This window comes from Ursus americanus, chromosome 26 (assembly GCF_024610735.1).
Source record: "Ursus americanus isolate L20-20 chromosome 26, mUrsAme1.1.p, whole genome shotgun sequence".
Classification (NCBI taxonomy): Eukaryota; Metazoa; Chordata; class Mammalia; order Carnivora; family Ursidae; genus Ursus; species Ursus americanus.
The window spans coordinates 15,329,666-15,347,882 of NC_142152.1; the positions used below are offsets into that span (position 1 = coordinate 15,329,666).

General features: G+C 39.8%; 2 protein-coding genes across 3 annotated transcripts in view; one reads left to right on the top strand and one right to left on the bottom strand.

Annotated features, from left to right (window-relative positions):
- Positions 1 to 1,363: 1,363 nt before the first annotated feature.
- On the bottom strand, positions 1,364 to 14,219 carry ERH (ERH mRNA splicing and mitosis factor). 2 transcript variants are annotated; one of them, XM_045807951.2, is made up of 4 exons: positions 14,061 to 14,219; positions 10,542 to 10,629; positions 4,488 to 4,608; positions 1,364 to 1,863 (listed from the first exon to the last, which is right to left on the bottom strand). In XM_045807951.2, the coding sequence occupies exons 1-4, from the start codon at positions 14,217 to 14,219 to the stop codon at positions 1,761 to 1,763; spliced, it is 471 nt and encodes a 156-aa protein (XP_045663907.2). In that variant the 3' UTR covers positions 1,364 to 1,760. The 2 variants fall into 2 exon arrangements, with proteins under 2 accessions (XP_045663907.2, XP_087712189.1); XM_087856063.1 differs by lacking the exon at positions 14,061 to 14,219 and adding an exon at positions 13,423 to 13,749.
- A 286-nt stretch (positions 14,220 to 14,505) lies between these two features.
- The window catches only part of SLC39A9 (solute carrier family 39 member 9), a 52,812-nt gene continuing 49,100 nt past the window's right edge, over positions 14,506 to 18,217 (top strand). The window contains exon 1 of the mRNA XM_045807950.2: positions 14,506 to 15,285. Coding sequence (XP_045663906.1) covers positions 15,190 to 15,285 — 96 coding nt within the window. The 5' untranslated portion in view covers positions 14,506 to 15,189. The remainder of the gene's footprint in view (positions 15,286 to 18,217) is intronic.

An 18,217-nucleotide genomic window follows, 5' to 3' on the forward strand; every position in this document is an offset into this window, starting at 1 on the left:
TATATTATTATAAGCCACATTTATTCTTCCTTAAGCCTTATAAAATATGATCTGAAACACTGCTCCCTTCCCCTTTGCTCTCACCACCCAACATCTAGGACCCAGATGTTTTCCACTTTCCTTAGAAAATCATATTTTCCTTTCTAAGCCCAATATTAGAAACTGTATTGTATCTGAGTATCAAGGGGTCGCATTCCCCCCAGATGTGCTCTAGAATATTTTTCAAAAATTGAAGATCCCATCTGTTATAGAAATAAAATGATGCTGGCAGGACAGACCAAATGAAAAGCAACACAATCTTACTTTTGGATCTATTCCTCTTTCACTGAGAACATTTTAGCTTTAAAATCTAGCTGATTCAGTGAAATATTAACCACAGCTATACTTAACTTAATAAGGCACCCTAATTTTATTTTTTAAAAGATTTTATTTATTTGAGAGAGAGAGAGACCATAAGCAGGGGGGAGGAGCAGAGGGAGAGGGAGAAGCAGACTCCCTGCTGAACAGGTAGCCCGATGCGGGGCTTGATCCCAGGACCCCGGGATCATGACCTGAGGCGAAGGCAGACACTTAACCGACTGAGCCACCCGGGCACCCCAAGGCACCCTAATTTTAATGATCCTTTGATACAGTGATGACAGTCCATTAATAGATAACTATTCCACAGACGAAGTGAGCAAATGTAACTACTAACTCAGAATCTCATTCTGCATAAAAATAGGAAGAATAGTTAAGGCTCTAATGTGGGAGTAGGCCAGGGACATGGGGAAAGCTGGTCACAAGCCTCCAAAAAACCTGCCCACCTTAGAGTGTAGAAAGATCCTGGCTGTTGGTGAAGTGTGCGAACGGCACAATCAGGGAACGCGTGCACACTTGGGATGACTGGAGGTACAGTACACTGTATGTTCGAGTCACAGTGTGATCAACACTCTTTCCATTAAAAGCAAGATTATCTTGTCCTTTTCTGTGGTCTTTCCGTCACCCTTAGAGCTTTCATACAGGAGTAGCAAACCATGTTCAACTGCTGAAGGCTCGGAGAAGGGCACTCCCAGAAAGAGTACAGGACCAAAACTAAGGAACTAAGCTGGCTGCTGCTGCAGAAAATGTCACCAGAAAAATCTTTCATAACGTTTGCATCAATAGCAAGTACAAACCTTAGAGCTACAATCAAGATTCATTTACAAGGCTGGGAAAATGAGGTAAAAGCTTGTTAGCCTCACATAAACCACAGTGAAATGTATTCAACACATACATAAGCTTTCTTTGAATTTTGTGTGGTAGCCTACCGGTTTTGAAACTGATAATGCTTTGTAAGAAAATTCAATGTTCAGAGACCAGGAAAAAAAATCACTCAAGGGGAAAATATAACTAAAGAACATTTATTCCTTTTTCACTAAGACTTTATCTTGAGGACATAACTGAACTGTCACCACCCCCCCCCACCCCAACCTGAAGAAGGGTTAGTACAGTGAATGTTATAAAGCAGGTATGAACAGTTTGAAGGACTGGAACCAACATCAACCGACAACTTCCATCTAAATTACCATAAAAATGTTTAAGTAAAAAAAAAAAGGGGGGGGAAGGAAGCAATGGGGGTTTCAGATTGAACAAGATCCTCACATTTCATCTAATACATTCAATCCTGGCTAGAGTATACCAAAATGGAAACAGGATTACTATAATACAAAACTCCTACTACAGCACGCTGTACACACCTGTGTTCCAAGCCCACCCCCATTCCCCTACTGCTTCCAACTCAACTATTTCCCGGCCTGTTGGGCCTGCCGACGGAGGAGCACGTAGATCTTCTCTTTAATCCAGTCTTTGTTATAGGGCTGGTATGTCTGGGTATCAGCTCGGTAACTGAGGAACAGAAAGGTAGAAGCAAGGTTATAATGGTCGATCGCTATCGTGTTTTTCAAACCCTGAATTGTAACTGCCCAATGATGGCACTGGTGTACATGTTTATACATGAACTTAATGAAAACATAAAAGAGCTGCTTACATTACCATTGGATTTTAAGCGATAGGAACTTTAGACCAAGTACAATCTTATAGCAGAAAAAGAAACCAACGTCTAGAAATCTTAAGTTAAATGCTCAAGGTGTTACACACTTACTTCTTGGCAAAGTATGACCAGAAAACATGTGTTCTTTCCCCTAGTGATATGGTTTCTTTAGTAATTAAAATATAAAACCAAACACTGGTACAAACTTGAGATTTGCTAAATTTATTTAGAATTAACTAAAAAATCCTTAAAAAAAAAACCATGTTACTACCACAAAGATTTCTGCCCCGTACAGTGTTAAAGAAATCTTTTAGCCTATATTTCAGGATTTGCGCCTTTTTTTTTTTAAGATTTTATTTATTTCTTTGAGAGAGAGCGAGTGCTGGGGGGGGGGGCAGAGGGAGGAGAACAGACTCCCCGGTGAGCACGGAGCCCAACACGGGGCTCGATGCCAGGGCCCTGGGATCACGACCTAAGCCAAGGGCAGACACTTAACTGACTGAAGCACCCGGGTGCCCTAGGATTTGCTTTTTAAAATAAATCACGCTAGAGGGGCGCCTGGGTGGCACAGCGGTAAAGCGTCTGCCTTCGGCTCAGGGCGTGATCCCGGCGTTCTGGGATCGAGCCCTACATCAGGCTCCTCCACTATGAGCCTGCTTCTTCTTCTCCCATTCCCCCTGCTTGTGTTCCCTCTCTCGCTGGCTGTCTCTATCTCTGTCGAATAAATAAATAAAATCTTTAAAAAAAAAAAAATCATGCTAGAGGCTGGTAGAGAATTACTGGAAGATGTAACAAGCTTCAAAATGGCTCCAATCAGAAGAGGAGGGTCAGGACAGCAAGGACCGGCGGCATTAGCAATGAGACTCCAGTGGGACTCCAGGCGTCTGAGACCAAGGTATCACTGAATAGCCAACCACTCAACATATCTTTAGAAGACTCAATAGTACAAACATTCCAGGCGACCTACCACTGAAATCTCGTTGGTTAAGCAATAAAATCATTTTTGGGGTAAAATACTAAGGTTAGAGTATAAAAAAAGCAGACAATAAGTAACCAGAGATTGCACAAATACAATTCACTTCAGTGTTTTAAAGCCACGTGCAACACGTGGTAGAAACACTACATGGCATCCAAGAGAGACAAAGATGCACTTTGCCTAAAAAAAAAAAAAAATAATAAAAACCTTAGGGATACTTTAGAAAGATAAAATATCTAATTTATCAATTGAGTACTTACCTGGATCAACTCACTTAATCCTTACTACAACCCTGCGAGTAGATACCATTTTTTTTAAAGATTTTATTTATTTCACAGAAAGAGCACACAAGCAGGGTGAGAGGCAGGCAGAGGGAGAGGGACAAACAGAGTCCACACTAAGCATGGAGCCCAACGCAGGGCTCAATCCCAAGACCCTGAGATCATGACCTGAGACAAAATCAAGAGTCCGATGCTTAACCAACTAAGCCACCCAGGCACCCCAACAAAACTTTCGTGCTCTCACGCGTGCTCTCTCTCAAATAAAATCTTTAAAAACAACAACAAAAAAAACCCATTAAAAAAAAAAACACACAAAACTTTCTTATTAACATACTTCATTAAAGACCAGACCTGAATCACTGGAATGTTTTGAGTTAGGAAAGTAAAACTCGAATATTCCGAGAAAATACAAGTGTTCAACAGGAATCTTTGGTGAAACAGCAAGTCCGGGCCTGGCCCCGGTCATAATCCAGGAGTCACAGGAAGTGCCTGTGAGTAGGACATATAAATTTTTCAGAAACATATTTACTTCTAGGACAGTATCTGGCATATCATATTCAAGCACCTGATGACTGAAGATCATCTCATTATAAGGTACTCTCATTTTCCTTTGTCATGAAAACAGAATCATCTTAGTTTTAACCCAAAGCCAATTGCTTTAGGACAAAGACTTTGAGGGAAAACACACACACACACAAACAAAAGCAAAAAACAAACAACTTTGGTTTAAGAAACCCAGATCAACACTTTGAACTTCACAGAATTCTCTCTGCATACTAATTATGCATACTCTGCCATCTTAGCAAAATTCTCAAGCTTTTCCTGTGCCTTTACCGTTATGTTGCCAAATTAACTTATGAGCCATATGTAGATGAAATATTACTACACAGTAGTCAAAATGCAAAGATCAGGGGCGCCTGGGTGGCACAGCGGTTAAGCGTCTGCCTTCGGCTCAGGGCGTGATCCCGGCGTTATGGGATCGAGCCCCACATCAGGCTCCTCCGCTGGGAGCCTGCTTCTTCCTCTCCCACTCCCCCTGCTTGTGTTCCCTCTCTCGCTGGCTCTCTCTCTCTGTCAAATAAATAAATAAAATCTTAAAAAAAAAAAAAATGCAAAGATCAGTGTCAGGCATAGAGTGAGCTCCCAATACCATAAATCACCTCAAACACCTGGATAAACAACAGAAAAATACATCTTAGAAGACATGGTGGCTCATACTTACACAAGGCAGCTGAGGTCTGCCAGATCGTCAATAAAATCAAACAACTGACTGATATCGTATGTGATAGAGGGGCTGTTGGGATTCATTCTCTTCAGATGTTCTTCATACATTTTACAAACGCCTAAGAGAGGAGAAAAACCAAGATCTTACAATTGTATAAACTTTAGATATGAATAGCATATATATAACATATATATAGCAATGCCATAATACTTTAATTTTTTTAAGGATTTAATTTTTAAAACTAATCTCTACATCCAATGTGAGGCTTGAGCCTAGAACCCTGAGATTGAAAGTCACGTGCTCCAGTGACTGAGCCAGTCAGGCAGCCCCACAGTATTTTATTTTTATAAAGTTGGTCTGGGGAAAAAAACAGTAAGTTGGTCACTTTTTGTTTTAACGTTTGTCACTAGCAAATTTCTTTTAATTTTATATATTCGCCAGAATGTTAAGTATTTTATGCCTTAAAAATAAAATAAAATGATTACTTCAAGTCACCAGGTAGGTCAAAAAGAACTTTAAAGACTTGTCATACGAGAGTTCAAACAAGTGATGACAGTGTGGGTCTTACCAGGTTTTTCAATAAACAAATATTCCTAAAGCCTCAGAAAAACACCACATTTGGGAATAATGGACGACAAATAGAGGCTTCTTCTATCCTGCTTTCAAATTTTGATACAATGCAAAAACAAAACTGGCACGGAGAAAGAGATTGTCATAAAATATCTTAAAAGGCTGGACTCTGGATTCAGAGGCTTGAATTCTAGTTCTGTCCTTTACTAATGACTCCATCCCCAGAACCCTACTTGTCAAATGGTAAGGACAACAATATTCTTGATGGAGCTATGCTGAAGGTTATGTGAAATGATGCGTATAAAAGCATTAGCACCGGTAAGAGCATGTAAGCACTCAAATGTAAGTCATCAAAAGACAATAAAACGAACAAAATCACTGATAGCAAGCACACATTAACATAATTATCTAAAGAGCACATTATTTTTTATTCATTGACCTACTCCTCTTTTCCCACACAATGGAAACATAACCTTTTCTGTCCACTCCCACTGTCAAATGCTTTTAATGCCGCTATGATGAATGAACAAGTGAGTAAACATCATCTGGGAAAGCATGTCCTATCCTCTACACTCAGGTCCTTCCTGTAACTCTAAATTCGTAAATTTCCCAATAGAAAGTAATATTCAAAAAAGAAAAAAGAAGTAAGTGATATTCAACTACAGATCTATGAAAAGCTGAGTTAGGGTTTTTGACTGGTACTGATACATCACAATGTGATCAGAGAGTATCACTCATGAGTTATTGAACAGAAAGGTCAAAGTAGAAAGGCAACAAAAATCAGGAAAATGTATTCACCATGTATCTTAAAAAGGCACTGACCCACTGCTACCATCATACTTAAAGGTGAAAGACTGGATACTTTCCCACTCAGAGTATTCCTGTAGAACACTAGACTATCTACTCTTGTCATCTGTAGTCAACATTTTACTGGAGGTTCTGGCCAGGGTGATTTGACAAGACAAAGAAACAACAGGCATTCAGACTGGAAAAAAAAGAAGTGCAACTATCTCTCTGCACAGAGGACACCATCTTGTATACAGAACATTCTAAGGAAACCACACACACACACACACACACACACACACGCACGCACACGCACAAAACCATTAGAACTAATAAATGACTGCCGCAGAATTGCAGGATATGAGTTAATACAGAAAATTCAACTGTATTTCTATACCCCAACAATAAACAATCTGAAATTAACAGGTCCATGTACTACAGCATCAAAAAATAAAATTCTTAGGAATTAATTAAAAAAAAAAAAGCATAGAACGTACACTGAAAACTACAAAATGTCACTGAAAGTAAAAATTTAAATAAATGAAAGATCTCATGTTCATGATCAGGAGACTTAATATTAAAATGGTAATGCTCCCCAGGGGCACCTGGGTGGCTCAGTCAGTTAAGCAACCAACTCCTGATTTTGGCTCAGGTCATGATCTCAGGGTCCTGAGATCTGAGCCCCTCATTAGGCTCCCAGCTCAGCGGGGAGTCTGCTTCCCCCCTCCTGCTCATACTCTCTCTCTCGCAAGTAAATAAATCTTTAAAAAAAAGATGGTAATGACCCCCAAAATGATCTGTAAATTCAATGAAATCCCTATCAAAAATCCAACCTAGTTTTGTAGAAATTGACAAGCTGATCTTAAATTTGATACGAAAATACAAGAGGCCCAGGATAACCCAAAAGATCTTGAAAAAGAACAAAGCTGGAAGACTCACACTTACCAATTTCAAAACTTACTACGAAACTACACCAACAAAGACAGTGTGGTACTGCTTCTACATCAGTATGGCTATACAGATCAACGGAATAGAAAAGAGGATCCACAGACAAACCCTCACATTTATGGTCAATTGCTTTTTGACCAGGATACAAAGACAAAACTTGATGAAGAAAGAACAGTCTTTCCAACAAATGGTGCTAGGACAACTGGAGAGTCACAAACGAAAGAATAAAGTTGGGCCCACACTTCACATCATAAGTGGCCAGAGACCTAAATGTAAGAGCCCAAACTATAACACACTTGGAAGAAAATACAGGCACAAATTTTCATGACTTTGAACAAGGCAATGGATTCTCAGATATGGCACCAAAACCATGAGAAGAAAAAAATAAACCGGAGTTCATCAAAACTTAAACCTTTTGTGCTTCAAAGGGCACTATCAAGAAAGTGAAAAGACAAGCCACAGACTGGGAGAAAATCTCTGCAAAACATGTATCTGATAAAGGACAAGCATCCAAAATATACAAAGAACTCCTAAAACTCAACAATTAAAAAAAACCACCTCAATTAAAAAGCGGGCAAGGGATCCGAACAGATACCTCACCAAGGAAGATATACAGGTGACAAATAAGCATGATGAAAAGATACTCAACATCATGTCGTTGGAAAACTACAAAGTAAAACGAGATATCGCTATGTACCTGTTAGGATGACAGAAATCCAAACCACGGACAGCACCAAATGCTGCGAAGGATGTGCAGCAGCAGGAATTCCCACTCATTACTGGTGAGAATGCAAAACGGTACGGCCACATCTGAAGACAGTTTGTCAGCTTTTTACAAAGCTAAACACGATCTTACATATGATGCAACAATCACAGTCCTTAGTATTTACCCAAAGGGGCTGAAAACACGTCCACACAGAAACCTGCACTCAAATGTTTATAGCAGCCTTATCGGAACTGCCAATACCCGGAAGCAATTCTTCAGCAGGTAAATGGATAACCAAACTGCAGTATATCCAAATGATGGATTACTCAGCAATAAAAAGAAATGAGGTATCAGGCCATGGAAAGATATTGAAGACTCTTTTTTTTTTTTTTTTTAAGATTTTATTTATTTATTAGATAGAGAGAGACAGCCAGCGAGAGAGGGAACACAAGCAGGGGGAGTGGGAGAGGAAGAAGCAGGCTCATAGCAGAGGAGCCTGATGTGGGGCTCGATCCCAGAATGCCGGGATCACGCCCTGAGCCGAAGGCAGACGCTTAACCGCTGTGCCACCCAGGCGCCCCAATATTGAAGACTCTTAAAAGCACACTCTTTTGGGGGCGCCTGGGTGGCTCAATCAGTGAAATTTCTGACTTCGGAGATCTCTGCTCAGCGGGGAGTCTGCCTGTCTCTCTCCCTCTGCCCCTCCCCCTCCTTGTGCTCTCTCAAATAAATAAAATCTTTAAAAAACAAACAAAAAAACACCGTTTTGTGAAAGTGCCAACCTGAAAAAGCCATATACTGTATAATTTCAGCTACATGAGATTTTTGAAAAGGTGATGCTATGGAGACATTAAAAAGATCAGTGGTTGCCAGCAGCTTGGGGCGAGAACAGGTGAAGCACTAGAGATTCTTAGGGCAGTAAATGGTAGATACCTGTCATTATATAAGCCAAACTCCTAAAATGTCCAAAGCAAAGACTGAACTCTAATGTAAACTATGGGCTTTAGTCAATAATAATGTATCAGTATTGGTTCTACAATGGTAACTAATGTATCACACTAATACAGGATGTAAGTAGCAGGGGAAACTGGAAGGACAGGGTAGGGAAGAAGGGGCGTGCTGGAATTCTCTGTACTTTTCAATCAATTCTCCTGTAAACCTACGACTACTCTAAAAACACTAAATCTATTAATTAAAAAGACATGGAAGAACCTCAAATGCATATTTCTGAGTGAAACAAGCGAGTCTGAAAGGGCTACATATGGTAATGATTCCAACTCTATGACATTCTGGAAAAGGCAAAACTATGGAGGTGACAGTAAGACCAATAGTTGTCGGGGCAAAGGGTGAAGTGGGGAGGAGGAATGAACAGGTGGAGCACACGGATTTTTAGGTAAGTGAAAACTATTCTGTATGATACTATACCAATGGATATATGATGTTATGTATTTGGTAAAACCCACAGAACTGTACAACACAAAGAATGAGGCCAATATAAGCTTTAATTAATAATAATAGATTTTAGTTAATAGTAGACTTTAGTTAGTAATAATAATGTATCAACATATCAATACTGGGTTCATTGTGGCACCTGAGTGGCTCAGCTGGTTAAGCATCTTGCCTTCGGCTTAGGTCATGATCTCAGGGTCCTGGGATCAAGCTCTGCATCCGGCTCCCTCCTCAGCAGGGAGTCTGCTTCTCCCTCTACACCACCCCCCACTTGTGCCTGTATGCGCTCATGCGCTCTTTCTCTCTCAAATAATTAATCCTTAAAATACAAAACAAAACAAAAAAACTGGGTTCATCAACTGTAACAGACGTACCACACCAATGTAAGGTGTTATTAATGGGGAAACCTTGGAGGTACGGAAAGGAAGTACACGGGAACTCGTGTATTTTCTGTTCAGTTTTTCTGTAAACCTTAAACTGCTCTAGAAATAAAGTGTATTAATTAAAAAGAAAAAGTTAGGCCTTACTAAAATCAGCAGAGGTTGGCAGAGTACTGCAGAATCAAAGACCAAACGTGATAACCCAGGTAAGGCACTAACGTGCCAATGCAGCACGTGCACAAAGTCTACCCTAACAGTCAGCAGAGGAAGGGTCCTGAAATGAGGGAAGAAGAAGAGCTGCTCTTCTTTTAAAGAGAACCTGCAATCGGAAAGGCATGGTGCCAACTACCTAGAAGACGTCTCTAATTATTACCAGTAGTTTTTCCCCACAGATCTACCCATTGTTGGCTTTACAAGGACAGACTCTAAGGCTAACCCAGTTAGCTTTGGATGATCAACAAATTCAGAGACATGCCCAGCAGCAAAAACAGTGAATGTAAAATCTTTGTAGGAAGAAGTGAAGAATCGATAATTTGCTAAAAAGGGTGCAAGATGTGCACAACTGGTTTACTTGATATAATGATTAAATGTAAGGATGAATCCAATTTGTGATGATCCAATCTACGTGCTCTCATCTAATGGTTTACTGAGTAAAGACACATTAAGGGCTAACAGTTCCCTTCAGGGTGGTGTCAGCTTATCAAATGCACAATAAATTATACTTATTTGGTTCCATTTGCCTTTATTCTCTGAGCTAATTTTTATTTCCTAACACTCTGATGGAGTGTAACCAAACCTCAACAGCTTTTAATGTTTATTTGTTCAATGAGCAGACTGCAGACTAATAGGTTCTGAAGGTATCCCTAGAGCCTGTCTTAACTCTATAGTGCTTGAGTTTAACCAGAATACACAAGGAATAACTGTAAGATATTTACATAACAAATAATGGACTATCAACATAACAAAGGGAGGCTTCAGAGAGTCATTCATTGTAACCATGAGCTGAATAAAAAAATACTTGCAGAATGATAATATATATAATCAATGTTTCAATATTCAATAAATATGCTCCTTAATGTCTTCCTTCCCTGCTCAAATTTATTATTCAAGAAATGTGGAGGAAAAACAAGCCCAGTTCCTAAAAGAGACATGTTCTAATAGTGAAGATCAGGAAAACAAAAATAGAAACCCTTGATTAGTGTTTAAACTCACCTTCCATGCATTCATTCACAGATTCATAGTCAGCATAAGTTCTGCCTTCTGGCCTCTTGGTAGGCTGTACCAGCAAAATGGTGTGAGACTGTAGGGGGAAAAGTGATTTCAACATAAGTTTCTAACTCATATTTGAGAAATTCATAGTGAGAGAAAACCCCCAGTCATGACACAATGATCATTGGTTATTAAAACACTATTAATTAGGGTGCTCATCCTACATTTATGTCTTTGTGCAAGCATGGTGTCAGAACGTGGGCAGACAGCTTATCTGTAAAGTCTCTGTAAGGTCTTCCAGTCCTTAAGGGCTGCTTTCTCCAACTTGTATTTACTGCCTGTAAGCATTCCAGCATAAGCTACCTTGTACTGTTTTTTTCTTTCCCATCTTCCTCCCCAACTAGATCTTAAACCCACTTTGGTTTTCTATCCCACTGGTCACTTTCTATCTCTAGCCCTATTAAGTCCCTTAATAAAAAACTCCTATGTAGGCTGATAAAAAGAAGAAAAAGGGAAACACTATTAATGACTATAAGCACTGGATCTGATTTATGTTTTTTTTCCAACCTTAGCATAACAGTGGAGTCACAACTTATCCAGGGCTTAGACTCCAACATGAAGGCAGAAGATAAATGGGCAGTATAAAATTAATATATAGTTAACATTACCCTAGAAAAACCATTAACTATTCACCCAGTAGATGACTCACCTTCAGAGGCTACGCTTTCTCAAAACCACATATTTTTAAACACTAGAATCACACGAAATAGTGAGATGATCACACCGTGACAACTGTGAATATGCCTAAAGAACAGCAAATAGACTTAACATCTTCCACTTCATCATGCTCAGTGGGGGGCATGTTTTTGTTAGTGGGTCTATTTCACAGTTTTTCACTCTCTGCACTTTTACAATTTGGGCTTGAAGGGTCCTCCTTATAGAGGTAGTCCTGTGCACTGCAGGACGTTTAGAAGCATCCCTGGCCTATTCCCACTAAATACTAGTAGCACTTGAACCCCTGCCCCCTCCTGGGCAAAACTGTGACAATCAAAAATGTGTCCAGACTATTGGTCTATTGAAATTATGGCCCCTTCCAATCTTTTGCCAAATGTGTAAGGTCGATTAATTAAATATAAGTATGATGCAACCTTACGGTAAACTCAACCCTCAAACTATTCACATTCTTTTCTTTTACTGTGCTACTGTCCAAAAAGATCCTTTATGACAGGTCTCCCAAACTGTTTTGAAATCATTAGACTTTTCAACCATCAAGATATTGGAACTGAATAGTTGAGGTCTAGAGTTTCTGAATAAGCACCAAAAAACCCCAATACTCTGAACACTATATAAAAAGCAAAGAAATTGCTCACATTCCTCCCTCCCCATCAAGAACTAATCCATTCTGATAAAAAGTTTGAGAGGATCTGAGATAAAAATAGATGTTGGTGACAAGAGATTAAGGGTAATTCTTACCTATAATGACCTGAACAGTCAAGGCCTTTGTTAAATAGGCATTATAAACCAGAGAAAGCATTTTATTAGTTATTTGTTATACAGAATTTTTTCTAAGTCACCTACTCAAAAAACAGCAGTTTCGATGGGTCATATGTTGACAAGAAAATAATTTTATAGAAACTACACTAGAAGTCCTGCAGTAGGGACTCTGTACATTACCCACACCAGTTGCTACTATATTAATTTTGTTCTCATTCCAATGCAAATTAAGGGACTAATTTACTTGAGAGAATAAAGATATGGAAATGGCTATTCAGTACACTACTTTTTACATCTAGTCTTAAAATGAACCTCTGACAAAGCTCACTATTTTCAATACTTACTACCCAAAGATGAGGATTAAAAACTAAGAACAAAAAATGACTAAATTTACAAATCTGTAATCTAAACGAGTATTATTTTTAAGTGGCAGTGCTTTCCTATTAACATTTTAAGGTCATAAAACTTCGCTAATCAGTTTTGATCACTTTCTTCTTACTGGAGCTATTTTCAAAGCCGTTTGGTTTTATTAAAAAACAAATATATATGCAAAATATAAGTACATATAGGCAAATACATACATACTTAAATTTCTCACAACAGAAAAATAAAATTGCAAAACCTAAATCAGGAAAAGGTATGCAGAATTACCTTAATAAAATCCTTATTCTTTCTGATTACCAGGCACAAGTGAATCACTTTAATGAATAGCTAATCTTGCCTTACTAACTTTTTAAGTCTCACACACATGAATTCTAAGAATCATTCTACTGCTACAGAAGAATACATACGATTTGCCCATTAGCTTCAAATGCTTCTCCCAAACTACCAAAAAACCCACAAAAACCCACACCTAAAGCTTTTATCTTTAATAAAGCAAAAGTATTTAAGACTACTGAACCAATAATTGTGTTATATACAAAATCTAATTTTTAACGCTACTTGGACGCAGAAGGAATTATCACTGGTATTTGCCTAACGAGAATGGGTTATTAATTGCTCTCACTTCCTCACATTTTAATCTAAGAATTGTAACACAATACCAAATAGTGACATAAAAGGCAGAGAAAGAAGGAAACTCAGAGGTAAAAAGACTTGTCCAAGGTCACGTTGCTAGTTATGACAAAACAAGAACTGGAAACCCAGTTTTCCAATTCCTAGTCCCCTCTGGGAAACCCTGTTGGGTCAAACACTGAAACATCTCAATTCAGAAAAGTACAACCTCAAAAAGTTCCTTGCTAACAACAGCTGCGTAACTTGTTAACAGTAACTGCAGCAATCAGAAAACGAAAGCTGAAGTATGGAAGTAACCATGATTCCTCGTAATCCCTGTGGAGCATCTCCTTTTTGGTGGAATAAAATAAGAAATACAAACAAAATACCCACTCACTCCACTACCACCCCGATCAGATTCGAAGGAAGCTGGACCCTCAGCTGAGCCTATCTTTTCAGCTTTCGGTCCCAAGAGAATGAGTACGAACAGGATTGAGGGCTGGGAGAAACGCCAGATCAGGCATCTGGGGTCTTGGGAAAGAGAAAAGATGTTATACGTATATTTAAAGACAGAGCACAGCAAAACAAAAGAGAATAGTTGAGAAAGCACACTACAAAGCGAAGACGACCCCTCCCGGCCCACACGCTGGGTGCAGCACACTGAATCTGTCAGCTTTGGAAAGAGGTTTGTCAGACATCCCTCGGCCATTGTTCCTACACTGGGCCAGAGAGTCTGGAGGGAAAGAGCAGTATCCCCACGCCGCCCTCTGCCAAGCAGCAACTGGGAGAAAGCGCATCCTCCACACCGCACGCCTCGCGGAAGCCCGCAAGCGGGCGCGCAAACGCAGGGCGGACCCGGGCTCCGGGGCCTAGTGCCAGGCCAAGCGTCTCCGCGGCGGGAAGGGGAAGGGTCCAGTAACAAGCTGGTGGGCCGGGGAGCTGCAAGCTCGCGCTGGATGGGCTGGGGAAAAGATGTACAGGGCTGGGATCGCCCCGGAGGCCGGGGGATCGGGGAGCCGCTGAGGCCTTTCTCACCATCGCGCCAAACTCTCTCGCTGCAGCCGCTGCCGACACCGCCGCCGCACACGAGCTTAGCCGCAACGCCGCCAACAGCCAATCCCCGCGAGAGGAGCCGCCGGAAGTCGTCAGAAACGCACCGCGAAAGAGCCTTTTGGACCATGGAGGCGCACACATTTCCGGCAGCTAGAGCGGATACTGACTCTGTCTCAGCCATCTTGAATAAGGGCGATGCGATACACAGGGAATTGCTTTGGAACTTGCAAAATATCATTTCTTCTCAAGACATAATCTTCCATACTCTCGTTATCAGGCATATGGCTACAGTGAACACAAAGATAGACTCTGACAACCAGATATCTTTCATTAGCCCTACTCAAAAATGGCGGTAGCATAAGAATCCCGGGCCATAGGTCGGTTGTAACCCGGAAGTACTCTTCTAAAGGAGGGGGCGGTGAAGCAATCCGGAAGTGGATGTAATGAAGAGGTGCCACTTGGCGGCCATGGCAGCTGTAGTATCGGTGGCTCCGGGTCAAGGCCCAGCGGAGTGGAGTAATATGGGCAGCATCGGGTATAGAGCAGAGACAGCTTCGTATCAGCTTCGCTGCTGAACCCCTGAGCCCATCGTTAGAGACCTGCAGGACTCCTTCCCCATTCTAGACTCGGAGGAGAGTTTGCCGAGACTGGTGGGCTGGTCCCAGCCTGGGGGGTACTGCCCCAGGGACGTAGGGGCGCCGGGAGAACGAACAAGTTTGCTTGTGTTTTCCTCCTTTTCCTGCTGCCACCTGGGACGTTGTAGAGGGAGTGTGCCCATTGTGCCACAGTTCCGAAGACTGAAGAAATCGCTCTTTCGCATACCTTTTAACTGTTAACCGTAGGGAATCCAGTGACTGGCATCTGAAAACGCAGGGGCTGGGACCTCAGATTGCTAAAAGTTCTCTCTGGTGCTAATATCAGCAAAAAGGGGCTATTTCCAGGTGCGTTCCAGAGAAAGGGGTTTCCTGAACACATCTTCTGGTGGGGAGGACGAAAGAGCTGGAAAGTCCACTTGTTCTCTTGGAATCACCACACGCGTTTAAGAACCTAAGGACCCTTTGAAGCCACTGAAAATTTGTAGTCTGGTGGCGGTGGGTAAATAAAGGACAGAATGGATGATTTCATTTCCATTAGTCTGCTGTCTCTGGCTATGTTGGTGGGATGTTACGTGGCTGGAATCGTTCCCTTGGCTGTTAATTTCTCTGAGGTAAGAAATTCTCAATTTTCTGTCAGCTGTCAGGATGGCTGCTAGGAAATAGAGACAGTTGTAAAGGGAAGTTGCTTGACCAATTAATCTCAGAGCTAAAGGTCTTACTAAGGAAGGCTATCTTTAAAAGATACATAGCATTTCATAATAGAAACAAACCTCGTTTTAAGCACTAGAGTTCTTAACTTGGGGTGGATGGATCCACTGGAGATCCTGGGGTACTCTGAATCTTGTGAAATTGCATACAAAAGTTTTGGGCTCTGTGCGTTTTCCTGGAAAGAGGCATCATAACATTATTTTGATTCCTAGAGGTTCCAAGGAATTGAGGTTCCAGATTGCTATCAAGAAACATAAATGGAGAATATCATTTGTCCGTATGCATAGAAATCAGTATAACTCCTCTTTTTGAGAAAATGAAGCATAGTTTTTTGGTGGAAAGTAGTTTTTTTGGATTAGAATCCAAAAAAGTTACCTGGTGATTTGAATTTTTTGTATTAGAATGAAGATAAGGAAAAAAACTAAATTAAATTAGATTGTTAGTTAACTTACATTTCCTTTTAAAGAAAGAGGGCATTGGAATGGATATTTGAAGTTGTTTCAAATCTTTGCTTAGAAATGAATTTTTTGTTAATATGTTTTGACATTTGGGTTAATTTGTTCATTTGTCATTACTTGAACAAACATTAACCAGTGGGGAAGAAAGATGAAAGCATTGTTCAATGAAAATGCAGATAAGTTCTTCATAAAGAGTTCACAGCATGCACAGTGCTCAAAAGATTTAGGGAGAAAAACTACTACATTTGAAAGGAACAGGTTTTCATGAGTATCTTGGGGTCCAGCAGTAAAATAGGCCCAGTTTCACCGCCAGTCCTTAAAGAACTTCATGAAAGAGCAAACTGGTAGTCATACCAAAACTAGCCCCACAGACTTACTTTGTTAGATAGCAGAGTATTTATTTTTATTATTGTTATTGATTTTTGTCTGTATTTCCTCAAGACAACAGTTGGCTAGAGCTGAGTAGCAGTAGATTGTCACAGTCCTCTTTGGCTGTGAAGCCTCCTTCACTTACTTAGGCCACCTGTCCAGTTCTTTTGAGCCTGCTTTATTCTGACATGAACCATATTTTCTTATAACTGCATTAGACTTTAATTGACCTTATTATGGGTGACATTTGTGAGATTTAAGTTGGTTTGTATACTTAACTGATTGAGGTGACATTTATCAGAAATTATAATTAATTCAAACAAGAAATCAACAAAACTGTATTTCTGTAAAGTGCTTAGAACTTTTCCAATTTCAGTATTTTCTTGAACTATCTTGAGTGATTTTTGCAATATGCAGGGATCTGCTATATTCTTTTTCGCTGAAAGTGAATGTGTACATGTGTGGTGTAATTAACCAAGGCATTAATAAAGATAATCAGTATGACATGTCATTTATGGCTCTTTGAATTGACAGTGGTCTTTTCCAGCTGTAGGCCTTCAAATGCTGTAAATCACATTCAAGATATCTGTTTATTACTACAGTAGCAACAGTGCATTTTGAGCTGTTAGAATAAAAATGGAAATTATATATAACTTAGACATTTTAGAATTCAACCGATGTTTTCTGTCTTTTAGAAATTAAACATTTTTTCTAGACAGATTATATTATTATAGATTGATGTATCATGAAACTAGTGAGATCATAAATTTGTAAAAAATAAAATTCATTCACAGTTTCTACCCTTTGAAAATAGCTCCCCAAGCTCCTACATTGGCTAAACAACTTTACTTTTTAAGGAAATCTGGCTTTTCTTAAGGACTGGTGTTATTATAAATAAAGAGACTAATAAATCTAATTTATTTTGCAGTTCACTTTCGTGTATATGAAAAGATACACTCTTTATTCACGTTCTTAATCTAGCTGCTGTTTTGCCACTCAATATTTTTTTTTCCTCAGAATTTCTCAGAGCAGGGATAAAAGTTCAAAAAAACCATTAATTATGGCAGGATTAGTATTTAGAAATGAGTTAAAATTAAATAACCTGAAAATTGCGGCAGCGGTGGTGCCTACCTGCTATATCTGACCAATCAAGAGGTTTATGCGACATTGATCTGTCACTTTCTTCAACATTCCTTGCCCCCAAACCAACTTTCTTGATGCTTTTGTAACTTCTTCCTTGCTTTTTGACCTGGTGACTTTGCCTTTATGCCTAAATGATTTCTAAAACAAAGGAAGAGAAATCTCTGATTCTTGAAAGCACTTACGAGTAACTGATTATCAAGATACTCTCTTCTTCAGCATATGGGAAGGAGGCAAACTAAACTTGTAAAGGAGGCCGAAGCATACTTACACAAAGGAAGTCCCGTGTGGTAAAGGAGTTGGAACCACTAGTTTAGCACTATCTTAGGATGTTAGATTCAGTTGGTAATGAGCAGTGTCTTTGACTCTAAAGGATAAAGCTACGTACGTAGATTGAGAATCTACAACTTAATGTTACCTAAAATTAACCCCACTTAGCAGATGATTGGTGAATGAAGTTACAACGTAACCATGACCAACGTGGTTATAGATTGATTACCTGAGGATTGTTACTTACCTAAGCATGTCTCCTCTTTGTCACAGAGCTGGTAACAGAGAGCAGGCTGTTTGCGCCAGAGCTCTAGGGCAGTGCTCCTCCAACTATCTGGTAGATGACTAGTTTAATTTCCATTGCATTGCAGACCAATATATTTATAAAAGTTAAATACTAAGAAAATGAATTGGAAAAAAAGACATACGAGATGTAAGCCCAAATGTAGTGTTATTATATTTAATAGACATACTCCCCAGTAACACATGTCTGTTACTCCTATAATTGTAGTATTCATATTCTATAAAATTTTTTGAAGGCTTTGTCTCAGTTTCATCCTTTCCTTGTTGCAGACCAGTTTGGATTATAATGCCACAT

Coding starts and splice junctions, on each gene's coding strand:
- ERH (XM_087856063.1), bottom strand. CDS start 13,734: ATGGCCGAGGGATGTCTGACAAACCTCTTTCCAAAGCTGACAGATTCA. Junction 10,630..13,422: donor CTGATCGGGGTGGTAGTGGA/GTGAGTGGGTAT, acceptor TTCCCCCTACAG/TCTCACACCATTTTGCTGGT. Junction 4,609..10,541: donor TGTGAATGAATGCATGGAAG/GTGAGTTTAAAC, acceptor CTCCTCTCTTAG/GCGTTTGTAAAATGTATGAA.